This window comes from Myzus persicae, unplaced genomic scaffold (genome assembly GCF_001856785.1).
Source record: "Myzus persicae strain clone G006 unplaced genomic scaffold, MPER_G0061.0, whole genome shotgun sequence".
In the NCBI taxonomy this organism is placed as follows: domain Eukaryota; kingdom Metazoa; phylum Arthropoda; class Insecta; order Hemiptera; family Aphididae; genus Myzus; species Myzus persicae.
In genome coordinates, this window is record NW_019104100.1 from 818,736 (window position 1) to 832,839 (window position 14,104).

Consider the following 14,104-nt stretch of genomic DNA (forward strand, 5'->3'; position numbering starts at 1 on the left):
AATAGGTAGGTACCTACATTGTACAATATATATTTCTACCTCCCAATAAACATTACAAGGTCAGTCGGGCCAACTACTTTTGAGTCCAGGCCACTATCCTCCAGGACCACTCAGGATGGTTGATCAAACTTAGTGATTTAATTTCTATGACCATCTTCGATACATGATTATTCATCAAACTTTGATCAAATACGACATCAAATACTAGTCTATTTTTCCAGGTAATGTTATTTCCGTCTTGATAATTATCTTAATAGTTGAATAGAAATATAATTCACACAATTAGTTATATGTGGTACACTTAACTATTATTGATTATCTATGGGTATTACACAAAATCAGTTGAAAAAATGTAAATCCATACCACTGCATGGAAATAAAAATAATTTTGAAAAAATAAATTTAACATTAATACACCCAATAAGGTATGGTAGGTAATAATTATAAAATAATATTATCTCCTCAAACCTATTACCTAGTGTTGCCCAAATACTTAACTTTGATGGTGCACCTTACACCAGTATATTAGGTTGATGGTGATTGGTGGGTATAGGTAAATGGAGAATCATTAAGAATAAAGTTTTAAAAAATTGATCCAATGGTTAAAAAGATCTTTGTAATGTAATTATTGAAATAATATAAAAATTATACTATTATTGGTTACATTGCAGCCTTGAAATTACCTTTGTATTTACGTGTGTGGACGCATGTATCGTTTCAAACTTTCTATCTAGAAATATAGAAAAATATGGTATGCAGAATATACATTTTAACCTTTTGTAACTAGGACAAATAGCATTCTCTCTCCAGCACTTATAAGTAAAATGCATGCTGTCAGCTGTCAATAAAAAAGTAAATATACCCTTTAAAAATATACTTTTACACTATGCTATCAAACATTGAAAAATAGATATTATTGAAAAGTGAGGTAACAGTTTTTTTGTGTGTGTGAAAATCACTGAACCCTATTCATTTTATTAATTATAATAAAAAAATATATACATTATACAAAATAATATAATGAGTGCTCACTTATATCGGATCATAACTTACAGAATAAGAATTGAGTAACTCCCTTTTTTTTACATTAACAAAATAATCTTTTTTTAACATACATACAATACATTAGTGTTATTTACAATAAAAAAATACATTATTTTTAACATAGGCTTAATGAGTGATATCATATAAATATATATATGTATATACTTATATATATATTTATATCCATATTTGATACATCGCATAAGTTTTTTTTTCACTGCATTCAATTTATAACTAACATGGACATGGTCTAAACCTCTTTTCTTGTTTTATGTTGCGATTAACAAAGAAAGAGAAAAATTAACAGTGATTGAAAAAAAAAACAATATAACAAAAATTAACAATTTTGTAGATAAAATTAATCTAGAATATGCATGAAATGGTTTTTAACAACAATTTGAATTAGTTCGACAATGCGGCAGAAAACATAGTCAACATAATCAACTAGCCAGCAGCCACAATAAGGAACGGCTACAATGACAATCTGATGGTAAATATCACTTCAAGAATGGTTTGAACATGAAATTTGCCTTCCTACGAATATCTTTTTCTTGTTCAAGTACGAATAGTGTATCTCGCATGGTAACACGTTTTATCCTTTGTCTAGGTATCTGTTCATATAAATACAAGTTTATTTATTATTTCATGAAACTATTTCATAACGATGGTTTTACTTACTGTTTGTCTATTTGTTAAGCTGGTACTAATACTAGAATTTTGGTTCTGGAAACAAAAAGAATAATTGAACACCAAGAATTGATAAGGTTTATAGTACAAAAAAAAAATTATAGAAATTTACTCTAATAGTAAAAATAATAAAACTATATTAATTAGAATTGTATAAAATGTAAATTGTTTATTGTTATATATATACATTATACATGTTAATGTAGACCATAAATACAGATATCGCATTCACCAAACCTTGCAAAAGAATACATTTTTTTAGTAGCTTACTTTCTGGTCATTAAAAATCATTTGAATAGTTTTATCAAGGTTGAAAGATAATTTACATGTCAATAATGAAATAATAAAAATTGTAAAATATACATTAAATTAAATAAATATAAAATATATAGAACTCAATAAAAAATTTAAGTAAAAAACTAACTTTACCTGTAAACTAGGACTTATTCCCGGTTCTAATTTCGGTTTTTTCCTAGGTCCAATTGCATTTAAGGCAGTTAAATTAGCTTCTCGTTGTCGTAGTTCTTCCATCTCTACCCTTTGCATCTTAAAATTGAAGAAAAAATTTAATTGTTAATTAAAACTAATTTCTATACCAACAAAATTATCAATATTACCTCTTTGGCTTTAGCTTTTAATTTTGCTTGTTCTGGATCTTCATTTTTCGACCGACTTTTAGCTGCCCGTAACAAAAGTTCTCGCTCCATTTCATCTTGCTTCTTACGTTCAACCTTGTCAATTTCTTCAAGACATTTGATTTGACCTCTAATATTTCTAGTAACTTCATAGCGTTTATCCGCCTGGACATTGAAATATATTATGTCAAAAAATCTTATAACCTCATTATTATTTAAATCCTACCTTATTGAAATCTAAACGATGCTCTGCTACAACAGCAAATTTTTCTAAAAGATCTTTTAAGCGTTCAGCAACTGCATGAGATACTAAAGCTGGTACATCAGCTGCAGCATCTTCTAAACCTTCTCTATTTACTGAGGACAAAATTTTAAAATAGATCTATATAAATATAAAATATTGATCACAATAGATTGAAACTAAAAATACATACATTTAAAAACGATACAGCTAACTTTAAATTTCATAAAACCATATTAAGCATATTGAGATAAGAAAGAAAACCAATATCATTGAGACAAATAATTTTAAATCGAAATGAAAAATAGGTCATCAAATACACATTATACAAATGTCTAATTTTAAAGTATTTGAAAGTAAAGTTATATTACATAAATAGTTGTAATGTATTACTTTTGATGTAAACTAATAAACAAAAATTGTATGATAGGAAAATTAATAATTGAAATGGAAAATGTTTGACCACTATATTAAAAATAAGTTCAAATTTAATAAACTGTGGTAATGGGTAATATAAATTATTAATTTTAAATTCAATAACATATTACCCTAGCACAAATTCTTTGTGTTAATTACTTTTCTTCTCATAACAAATACAAAGATTTTTTTCACAGTAAAGATAGTACAAGATTATGTACGGTTCAATTTAAAATGTGTTCTGTATATATTTCTGTTACATTAGTTTAAATCTTATTGATATTATCTTTGTTATTTAGACATTTTCTTACAGAATTAAAACATATTATGTTTTTACTAAAACTAAATGTTCAAATTCTAAAAAAAATTACCATAAATAACTTAGATGGTTTTGATAAGATTTAAATTAGAGTATGTTTATACTTTAATAAAAAGCATTGGACAATTGAGTATACCATTAAATCAATGTAAATAAAACAAATATGAATTTTATAATTACCAATTTGTTTAATTTTTGCTACTAATGGATTTTGCGGTAAAAGTATTTCGTCTTTACATGATCTAATTTGTGTTCCAACAAATTCGGTGGAACCTAAAATTCTTTGGGTTTCTTCTGCTAAGTTGACACCACCCATCGCAGCGACATCATTAATATCATCATCACCACTAATTAAAAAACGAATGTATTATGTTCAAATTCCACTTGGCAATCATTTAAAATGTAAGGTCAAAATAAAATAAATTTTATTTACACATATGCTGCTGATGACGAAAAAGATTTCTTTTCTTTTTCCTTGGATGGAGGTTTAGACAATGCAACTATTGGCGGAGCAACAGTAATTGGTGTTGGAACTTTGTTGATCATTGTTGGCTGTGCTATTATATTTGGTGAAGGTGGTATCCGAGGTTGAGGCATTGTTATACTATTAGTTTGTACAGGTGTCGGTACTAAAGGAGTACTAATCTTAATATGTGATCCAGCTGGTGTCTTAAGAGGTACTGCTTTAACAAGCATCTGCCGACCACCACCCGCTGGTGGTCTCGGGGACGATGTTGATGTAAGTGGTGGAGGAAGTGTAGCAGTTTGAGAAGTTGCTACTGGAGGTTGAATGCGAATTGAACCCATTTTATTAACAGCTGTGAGACCTTGTGGGGTTTGTACCCTGACTTGTTGCTGTAATTTAAAATTACAACAAGTTGAGAAATTAACACCAATTTGTATAAATGGCATTAATGATGATTTTATCTGTTTTTAAAAATTTAGTTTTGAAGGGAAAGTTAATTATTTCTTCACTATTTAATATTTCTAAATATTTTCCTTCAGAAGATGTAAAAATAAAAATATATTTTTCCAAATAATGCATAAAATCTTAAATTTGATTTTTTTAACAAATGAACAGAATACATTTTTTTTTCAAGCAACTGGAGTAGAGTAGGTGCAAATGTATTGTTGCCTTGTCACTTTAGATTGATGGGCACTATAAGAACTTTTGATGGTAAAAAAAAACATTAACTTACAGAAACAATTCTATGTTGTTGTTGAGAATTAATTGTCCTTGCTGGTGTTAAGGCTGGTTGGGAAGTCATTATTCTAACCGTTTGTTGGTTAGATGCTGCATTACTTAAGATATTTCCCATTACTTGTGTATTCTATTAAAAGTATAATAATATTGTATTAAATAAATAATTTAAATGTGACCAAAAACAGTGGGTTATAAAAACACTAACACACATGTATTATTTTGATTTCAACTATATATCTTGTGAAGAAAAATCAAAATATAACATAACTCAACAGTTTACAAAAAGTATAGGAAATTTCTTAACAATCTACAGCTTTTAAGATCTGTTGTATGGATTAACTAGATCTCTCATTGGACACTGATATACTTATTATGTATTAATCAAATACAACTCTGATGCAATCTTTGCCAGTGTTATAACTTAACATTTTACTAATTTTCATAAATAATCCAAAATAGATTCTAAATTATCAAAAAACCAACCAAATTTTAATTTTACATTTTTCTGAAAATAAATTATTTAAATATCGATCAAATATTTTCTAATGTTTACATACCCCAGGTTTCAGTAAAAATATTATGCTTCAGAAAAAAAAAAAATGTAATTTGGGTGGTTTTTTAAAAGTATAGGTGTCACTTAAAAAAATAAATATAATCTTTGGATCAATTATAAAAAAACATTGTTCAAAAAAAATTATAACACAACAATGTCTAATACATGACATAATGTTGATCCTTAACACAAATTTAAGATTGCAAAACATTATAATCACACAACTTTTAAACAATATTTTGATAAACTAATTGGATTAATAAAAACTTTTTAACAATTTGAAGAAAAGAATATTTTTCAATACGATTTCGAAAATATTTAATAGAATTTTTTGGGATACAAATCTGATACCTAAATGAAATTTTTCAGCAAAAACGGTATTGTGAAAAAAAAAATAATGGTTTTTCGATATTAATTGAATACCTTTTTTCCCACACTGTATACAACAAAGTACCTCGTGGAAAGTGCCAGATTTAAATATAAGGTCATTCCACAAAAATATTTAGTGTATCTTATATGACACACTGAAAAATAAATATAAATTAATATTTGTTTATAAATTTGCTGCCAAAATGCTGTGAAAAGTAGCGGGATAAAGGATAATATATTGCATAGAAATTATTACTATTTATAATAATCTCTCTAAATGAATTTTATTTTATATGAATTTTTCAAACATCAAATAAATAAAATAAAGAACATGAAATTGATTTCACCAAAACAAATGTGTAGATAAAACTGAGCATTGGTTTATACATCTCACGTAATGAATATACGAGTAGAATACATTTAAAAAAATAAGAATTTTAAGTATTTATTTTCAACGATTATAATTTTAACTTTTTATATCTACAATTTAAAAATGTAAACTATTTAATCAATTTTTAACATAATACTATTATAAATGTAATCAAATATAAAATAGTTTGGACGAAACATTAATTTTATCATACCAAAATAGTTTATAACAATTAACAAAAACCAAATTTTTAAATTTTGACGTAAAAGAAATAAAATAATCTTTACCGTTGCTTGCTGCTGATTAGCTAAAACAACAGTAGGTTGAGCACTAAGTTGTGGTGGTCGAATTCCATCAATCACCATTTCTTTTAACATAAGTGATTGCCTCAAGAGTGGTAGGCTTTTCTGTAAGCAAATATTAAAAACATTAGGTTTATTAATGTTAAATATGCCAGGCAAAATAATTAAAGAAGTACACAACACAAAAAAATATTTTCTTTTAATTTAATTTAATTTAATATAATATTATAGTATTTAAAACCATTAAAAACGATTTGATCAAAATTCAATATAAAAAAAAATATATATAATTTAGAGTTATTATGGTATTAAGAATGGTCATATGATGTCATTGGGCCAGGCTTTATATAACTGCCTATGTTTAAAAGTTGCTCAGTTTACACAATGATTTATCAATCTAAAAATGTTAATTTGTTGTTAGATTAATGTATACATTTTGGTGCAAAAGATGATCAAAGTACCAGAATACCAATAACACTTTTAGGCTTTATGAAATATTTAAAGAAATAAACACTGTAGAAAAATTCTGGTACCACTAACATCTTTGGCCCATAAATATAAATCATAAGGGTACAAAAAAAAATAAAAAATCTTCTAGGTAAATAACTGTTTGTGTAAAGCGAACAACTTTTACACGTATAAGAATGTATTTATAATGGAAATTACGGCCTGATGACATTATATGTCTTTATTCAATTTCTCATAACTCATTGAATAACTTGAGTAGAAATGTAAAACCTATACCATTTTTTTTAATAAAAATTAAACATTATTTCAAATTAAAAAAAACTTGTTTTGTGTATTGAGATCCTTAAAAGTTAATTATATAAAATAAATGATACCTTGAGGAAACCAATAAGGCACGGTTGTGGTGAAGCATTCAGAAGTTTCTCTAGCCGATCACAAAACTGCTCTGGCTCCACCTTGGCATCAACCAGTTCTTGTATTAGGGTTCGCACACTTCTTTCTACAGGTTTGGGTTCTTTACTTGATAATTCAAGCAAATTGGCTAAAAATTTGCGGCATTTTTCTTTAGTATTGTCTTGTTGAATTTTTTGATGCGCCTTAAAAATAAATAAACTATAACATCTCTATTAACTCAAATGAAATTGGATAAATTGTTTAACAATACCTGTTGAGGTTGAGCTATCGTTTGAGTTGGTGTTGTAGTTGGTGTACCAGCAATGGAAACATTGTTCTGAAATAGTATTCCTTTAATCAATTTAAACATACACACAGATTTACACAGTTTATTTAAGATTTGTTTTTAGGTATTTATAGCTTTTTATTTAAATTATGATAGGAAGGGAAGTTTAATATTTTATCAGACAACTATTACTAATATTTAAATAAATTAACAGAATAATAAGTTATAAACTGTGAATAATATAAATTATTTTTGACTAACTAAAATTACTAGAAAAAAGATTAAGGGTTGGATTGCCCGGCAAGATATTTTTCAAGCTACATGAATTATTTAAAAGCATTTAGAGTTTATCTAAAAATTAAAATATCCAGAAATACAACAAAATTTAAAAAAATAGCTTTAAAATTAAAGTATTTATTTCATTTTTCAACCATAACATGTCATAATTTGAATTTAAAATTACCTGAAACAGATTTTTCTTAGTGGTCAAATTGTCACAGGACCACTGGGCTATTACATACGAATGCCAATTTAATCACTTCAATATGAGTTCACCCATTTTATTATTTATAAAATATTCATTATATAGTAATTCCATTTTTTTACATAGAACTTTAAGTTCATACAATAAACATTTTTTAGAGCATTAAAATTTAAAAAAATAAAAAACTAATAAATACTAAATAAAACTAGGTAATTTACCACATGTACCAACCTAGTCCAAAATTGCATGGTTAACAAGTAATTAAGGTCAATGACCTATATCCAATAATAATTATTATAACTTAATTTGTTGTAATATGATAATTTTCAACTTATTGGCATCACAAAACCCTAATTTTACATATTTATCATGCTGTGGCTTATTAATGATTACCGCCTTTCCAATCATAATAAAAAAAATACATTGGTTGCAATACATTTATTTTTTAAATTATTAACATTCCTATATTATTTTACTATAGCCTAATAATATATTGTAACACATATGTTATGTTGACAACAAATGTTATCGTAAACCCAATCCAGACCATGAAACATTTGTTTCTGACATTGTAGTCATCAAATATTTATGTTACCATTTATGATGGGAAATCGGAAACATTGTTGTCAATAAATTTTTCATTGATCTGGAAGGGGTTTCAAATTCTTAACCACGGTTTTAAATACTACATAAAAAACAAATTACATTATCATTTCAACTAAAACTTACAGTTGCAACCGAAGGAACAGATTGTACTCTAAAATTTGCATTATTCTGAGTAATAGCATTCCCTTGACTAGGTGCTGGGCCAACTCGTAATAACTGATACTGGCCATTTTCAGTCTTTAATAATATATGTCCACCTTGTGCTTGTTGGAGTGTTTGTAGAGTAAGCTACAAAAAACAGAAATGAAAAATATCAGCAATATTTAATATTTGAAACAGTGAACTATAATAAAGTATTTAAAGTATAAATTTAGTAAAACTTCAATAGTTTAGCTTCAGACCAATAAAAGTCCAGTGAACATATATTTTTTTTTAATTTGGTATTTGAACAGATAAATAAAGCAGATGAAACAAAATGTCTTGAATTTTCGAGTACTCTTGATTCTTGAACTACTTCTCTAGTTATCTGGACAACACTTCATATGAATTTATCCAGACAATTACAGTTAACTTAGTATTTTAAATAATAACTTAAATAAGAGACTATTTGCTATTGCTTACCTATTAGTTATAAAACAGAAATTATATTTAATACAAGCAAAAATTAGTGTACAATGTTTAAAATTGTTTAACTTACCCCGGGTGCACCAGGACGGGATCCAACTACTTGAGGTATCATTACTCTTGACATATTTTTATTGACTCCACCTTGAGAATTTTGCGGCCGCAGTGCATTGACATTCAGTATTTGTACATTTGCTGGCAAAATTGTTTGAGGAGAGTTACCAGTAACTACGCCTTGTGCCATTTGTTTGGAAACAGTAATAACATTTGATGAGACAGAAGATTGGTTGGACGAAACTTGTCCAGGTAAAGTCATTGTGGAAACTGGAGGTGAATTATGATGATGCTGTTGAGATGTAGACTTAATTACAACAGCGGTTCCAGTACCTGTAAGAAAATTAGGTTAGCAACATAAACTATCAATAACTTATTAGTGATGAGAGATATAGAAATTGTCTGGGAGATTTCTATATGAATCATTTGAAATTGTACTAGGTAAAAAAACCTACAAAAAAATTTCAAAAATTATTTTACGTTACAAAAGTTGGAATAAAAACTAACTAGAAGCTTTAAACATATCACCTGACTTAATAGAAAACACTATGAGAGAGTTAATCTGAGGGGGAACATAATTAGAAACATCAACATATTTAAATCCAATTCAGTTAATGAATCATCAGCATTTGAATCAGAATTCTAGATATTAGCCTTGATGAAGATTTTATAATATATCATTTTAAAATGTGAAAATAACTATGAAATAATAGATAACCACCTACCTATGTAATGATGATTATGTTTTCATGAAATTTGAACATTTCATGTGTGGGCTTTTTGTAAATTAGGTCTTAATATAAGCTACCATTGCTAACCGACAGCTTATTGACAATACGGAATAACGTAACAATGGCAATGCAAGACATCGGATAGTTACGAATCATGTTATTTAACACAGTTCCACAGTGCGACAAGTGTGCAAAGAATGAAGTCAGGTCGGCGAACAAGCCGGGAACTGTTTATGGTGGTGCCCTAGTAGAGCGATCGCAGACTACTTGTACAAAACATTGGAGGTCTGGAGATAAGTCATGTAAGACATGTAATAAGTATTATCCGGATATATAACATAGTGTCGGTGTAACGTGTGCGGCATCCGGACAATTGGTGGTTTAGGATGAGTTTGGTAACGACGTAAAGCAGTGCAACGCGTAGGGCAACGACACGTAACTGGACAAACTCTAACCTGTACTGGTAGAATTAATCGTGCCGTTGGGCAACGAGTTGACCGGCACGTAATTTCGGCTGTTGGCCGAATTCGAGTAGACTACTTTGACCTGGTCTAGCGATTTCATGGGTTGCGGTGCCGCGTAGTTGTGCGCCAGCGTTGGATTGACGACATGGTGATGGTGTTGTTGTTGCTGCTGCTGCTGTTGTTGCTGCTGCTGTTGTTGTTGTTGTTGTTGCTGCTGCTGCTGCTGCTGTTGTTGTTGTTGGCCAACAAAATCCGCCTGACTGATGCCCGGCATTAAACTATCGCAGTGGCTGTATACACGTCGAAAGCAAAAACAAAAATAACAAATCGATCAGCACAGGTTAAACACTGGAGCGCGTTCACCACGGACTGAGATAAACACTAACAAGACGTATCCAAGTCCGTGGCATACGCCAAATTATTATTATCCACAATCATTTCGTAACGACGTGCCCACTCGGCGGAGCACCTCGGTAGTGGTCTAACCTCAAAACGTCATATCGCGGGAGACAGGGTTACGAAACGCTATCATTCAGTGGGCATTGCGGTACGAGCGCGGAACGATCAGACTCGTAAGTACACCAATGTTTTATAGTGCGCGGAACCGCGACCGTTTTATTCGTACGCGAACAAGTGAAAGGTAAATATTATTGTTTTGTTATCAGGAAAAAAAACCTAACTCGGTCGTCGCTGCTGAGAGCTGTTTACGGGTTATCTCGATTTTCGAATACCCACGTCGCGTGAAGTGACCACCCACTATTACCGTTAGCCGGCAGGGTCGTAGACGACTTACGACGGAGAGGCGTCCTCAGTCGTCAGTCGTCACGGTGGTGTACGTCCCCGCGGCGGCCACCTACCGTTTTACACTATAATATGTACTATTAAATATTATTTAATATTAATATCATTGATATTATTAATATTTCCGTCGTCCTCAATCCGTGCCGCAGCCGTAGTTGTGATCTCGACGGCCAGAGTGCGTGTCGTCGATCCGTATCGGTCAAATAGCTCGCGCTCTCTCGCTGTTGGCCGCACACGGCACGCCGAGCTGAAGTTATGTCGCGAAACCTTGCACCGTACCACTCTCGCTCACGACGGTCCCCCCCGGCCGCATACGGCCGTCGTCAGGCCAACGGGACGGCGGAGGTAGAAGATCCCTGTCCGGAGGGCGCGCGCCAAAAAACGTCGTCGTCGTCGTACCCGCCGAGTGCGCGAAAACGGCCGTGGCACCCCCCCGAAACTAACGAACCTTATAAGACTATTGTTGTTGTTGTTGTTGGCGGAGACGGCGGCTATGCATTTGTTCATCGAGGAGGCGGCGGCCCGGGCACCGTTGACCAAGACGTGCTGCTGCTGTTGTTTTTGCGGCGCGGCCGCTGTAGCTGCGACAGCATTATTGCTGCTGCTGCTGCTGGTGCTATTGTTAGTGTTGGTGTTGTTGTGGTGGTGACTCCTGTTACCGGTGGACACGACAGACGTGTTGGTGACCAGCTCGCTTTCCAGCGACACCACGATTGCACTGAACGCGTTTTCGTCCACGTCCTTACTGAGTACTTCCTCCAGAAACTTGACTGACGCCATTTTCTGACCGACTCGGATCGCAGACTGATGTGCGCATGCGTACGCGACGTACCCCCGCCCCACCGCGCTCAGCCCGTTACCGCGACGCGCGCGCACTACACCGGACATCGTCGGTCGCGCTCGTTCCCCTCCACGTCGCGCTTGCTCGCACACTCTTCCAAAAACCGAGTACCCCCCTTCCTAAACCCGACGGTGGCATAGAAAAAAAAGGCGCGTTTTCTACAATTTTTTTCCACGCCGCCCGCGTAGTGTAACGTATCCGCGTATACGGTTAGCCCGTTCGTTGTTGTTATTGTTTGTTTTCGGAAAAATAATTTCCCACTGCACGTCGTTATCTCCGTGGTATTACAAACTTGGCTTTTACGCCGCCGCGGGCCAGCTGTCCGCGATACCTCCTGCGGCCGCGCGCCGTGGGTGACGTCGACGGTCCGCCGCTCCCGTAATTCATCAACGTACAAACGCCGTGCGGGGAAGGGGGAATACGCGCGACCGTATTATTATTATTATTATTATTTTATTATTCCACACCGTCCGTGTGCGTATGTGTACTCGTAACGAACAATCCGATTTATTCATAATATTATTTTATTCGGCATGCCGCGCGCAGTGTTGCCAAGCCGACGTGACGACAAAACGTACAATAAACCGCTGCAGTCGTCGCGTCGCGGGGTGTGGGTGTACTATATATTTAGTAGTAATAATATTATAGTAAATAGAGTTGTAGTGGTAGTAATTATAGTAGTAGTATCTTGTAGTAACCTGTACGTTCAGACCGTTCTGTAGTAATAGTATTTTGTAGTAACCAGTAGTGAGTAGTACTATCTCCGATTATGTTCAACGTTATGTGTTACAAGGTAACGGTATTCCGACGACCAAAACGTGTCATCAGTAATTACTGTCGTTTGTGCGCTCACGAAACGCGTTGTGAGTTGAAGACGTTACCAGCGGCATATAGGCATGTTCTATCGATAGCCCATAGGGCCTAGGCACTACTTTTATTTTAATGAGTTTTATTGAAAAACTCATAGGTATATTCTATAAAAAAAAGTTTTCCACCAATTTGTTAGGGAAATGTAAATGTATTTTCTACAGTTTCTAAATATTGTTTTTCAAACCGTTACAAACTGCAATAATTTTTCTACGTCTAGAGAAGAATACCTGCGTAAAATGATCTAGACTGGCGATCATGTCTGGGTTATTTAGTCTCGGTATCGCTAGCATATTAACAACAATCGATATTGCAACAGGCGGTGGGCGAAGCTTGCACATAATAATTAGTAAGTTACTAAGTTCGTGTCTACGAAATTTTAAATTTATAACTTGACAAACAATATGCAAACCATCGGACAGGTACATCCGAGATATAGATGTGCACCCGGGGGCAGCAAATTCTGTGAAATATACAATGATAAAATAATAAATATGCCCAAAAACCGTTGCACGCAGAAAAAAAGCTGTGGGAGTGTTTTTTACTTTCAAAAATTAGATGTTGAAAATTACAAAAAAAACTTTCAATAAACATAGGTACAATTACTTGATATCAGACACTTAAAGAATTTGTATGCATGCGTTTAAATTATATTTGTTGCGTGAAATATTGATTTGGTTTATTTAAAATTAAAATTAAACACATTTCCCTTTAAATTTACCATTTAAGATTGTTGATTTAATGGAATTTCACTTGATTTTTTTGCAGACAACTAACCGTGTTCTATTTCAAAGTCGTGATGGATTTATATGTTTCTCAATAACATTATTGAAAAGCCAATTTTTAATTATAAATTGTGCAGTGGTGGACATGGCAAATCGAAAGAATTCGAAAATTTTCTAGGAAAATGTACAGCTTCATTTTCTTCGACCACAGTCGTTCAATTGACTTGAATGAAATAAGTACTCCGGATAACATGTTTTGTTGTATATGATAAAATTCAATGCATCGCCATCAATATCTCTTACTGCCAATATGGTGGCGTTGATTTAGATATTCATGATTTCTATAATTTAATTGAATTTTTGAAAACATGCCGATATCTAATCAAAAGTATACAAAAATCAGCGATTACATTTTTTCTTGTTAGGATGTAGTAAAATGATAAGATATTTAAAATTTTCCGCAATTTCATAAAATTTGAAAATTATATTTAATATTTTAGTTCGTAGTTTGCTACTTTAATTATAATACTTTTCCATCAATCTATTATCCGATACCTATTTAGGGGGAGGGTTGATTCGATAGGCGTATTATGTTAACAAAAATTACTTCACGGGAACA

The 14,104-nt window shown here is 32.1% G+C and overlaps 1 protein-coding gene and 1 long non-coding RNA gene across 3 annotated transcripts; one reads left to right on the plus strand and one right to left on the minus strand.

The window, feature by feature from the left end:
- Positions 1–968: 968 nt before the first annotated feature.
- LOC111038735 (transcription initiation factor TFIID subunit 4) lies at positions 969–11,869 on the minus strand. 2 transcript variants are annotated; one of them, XM_022321962.1, is made up of 15 exons: positions 11,501–11,869; positions 10,243–10,541; positions 9,076–9,389; positions 8,502–8,666; positions 7,274–7,339; positions 6,984–7,205; positions 6,127–6,246; positions 4,543–4,674; positions 3,777–4,198; positions 3,524–3,690; positions 2,593–2,723; positions 2,349–2,531; positions 2,161–2,277; positions 1,723–1,767; positions 969–1,655 (listed from the first exon to the last, which is right to left on the minus strand). In XM_022321962.1, the coding sequence occupies exons 1-15, from the start codon at positions 11,830–11,832 to the stop codon at positions 1,542–1,544; spliced, it is 2,829 nt and encodes a 942-aa protein (XP_022177654.1). In that variant the 5' UTR covers positions 11,833–11,869; the 3' UTR covers positions 969–1,541. The 2 variants fall into 2 exon arrangements, with proteins under 2 accessions (XP_022177654.1, XP_022177655.1); XM_022321963.1 differs by lacking the exon at positions 11,501–11,869 and adding an exon at positions 10,738–10,989.
- Positions 11,870–11,954: 85 nt separating this feature from the next.
- Positions 11,955–13,580, plus strand: LOC111038736. The gene is made up of 2 exons (XR_002605004.1): positions 11,955–13,109; positions 13,529–13,580. It is a non-coding gene; the product is annotated as an uncharacterized LOC111038736 (long non-coding RNA).
- The last annotated feature ends 524 nt before the right edge of the window (positions 13,581–14,104 follow it).

What these genes read in the sequence shown, in the direction of transcription:
- LOC111038735 (XM_022321962.1), bottom strand. Translation starts at nt 11,832, where the DNA reads ATGGCGTCAGTCAAGTTTCTGGAGGAAGTACTCAGTAAGGACGTGGAC. An exon ending in GCCTTATTGGTTTCCTCAAG is followed by an intron (nt 6,247 to 6,983) that starts GTATCATTTATT and finishes ATTTGCTTACAG; the next exon opens with AAAAGCCTACCACTCTTGAG. An exon ending in TCGTCATCAGCAGCATATGT is followed by an intron (nt 3,691 to 3,776) that starts GTAAATAAAATT and finishes TTTTTTAATTAG; the next exon opens with TGGTGATGATGATATTAATG.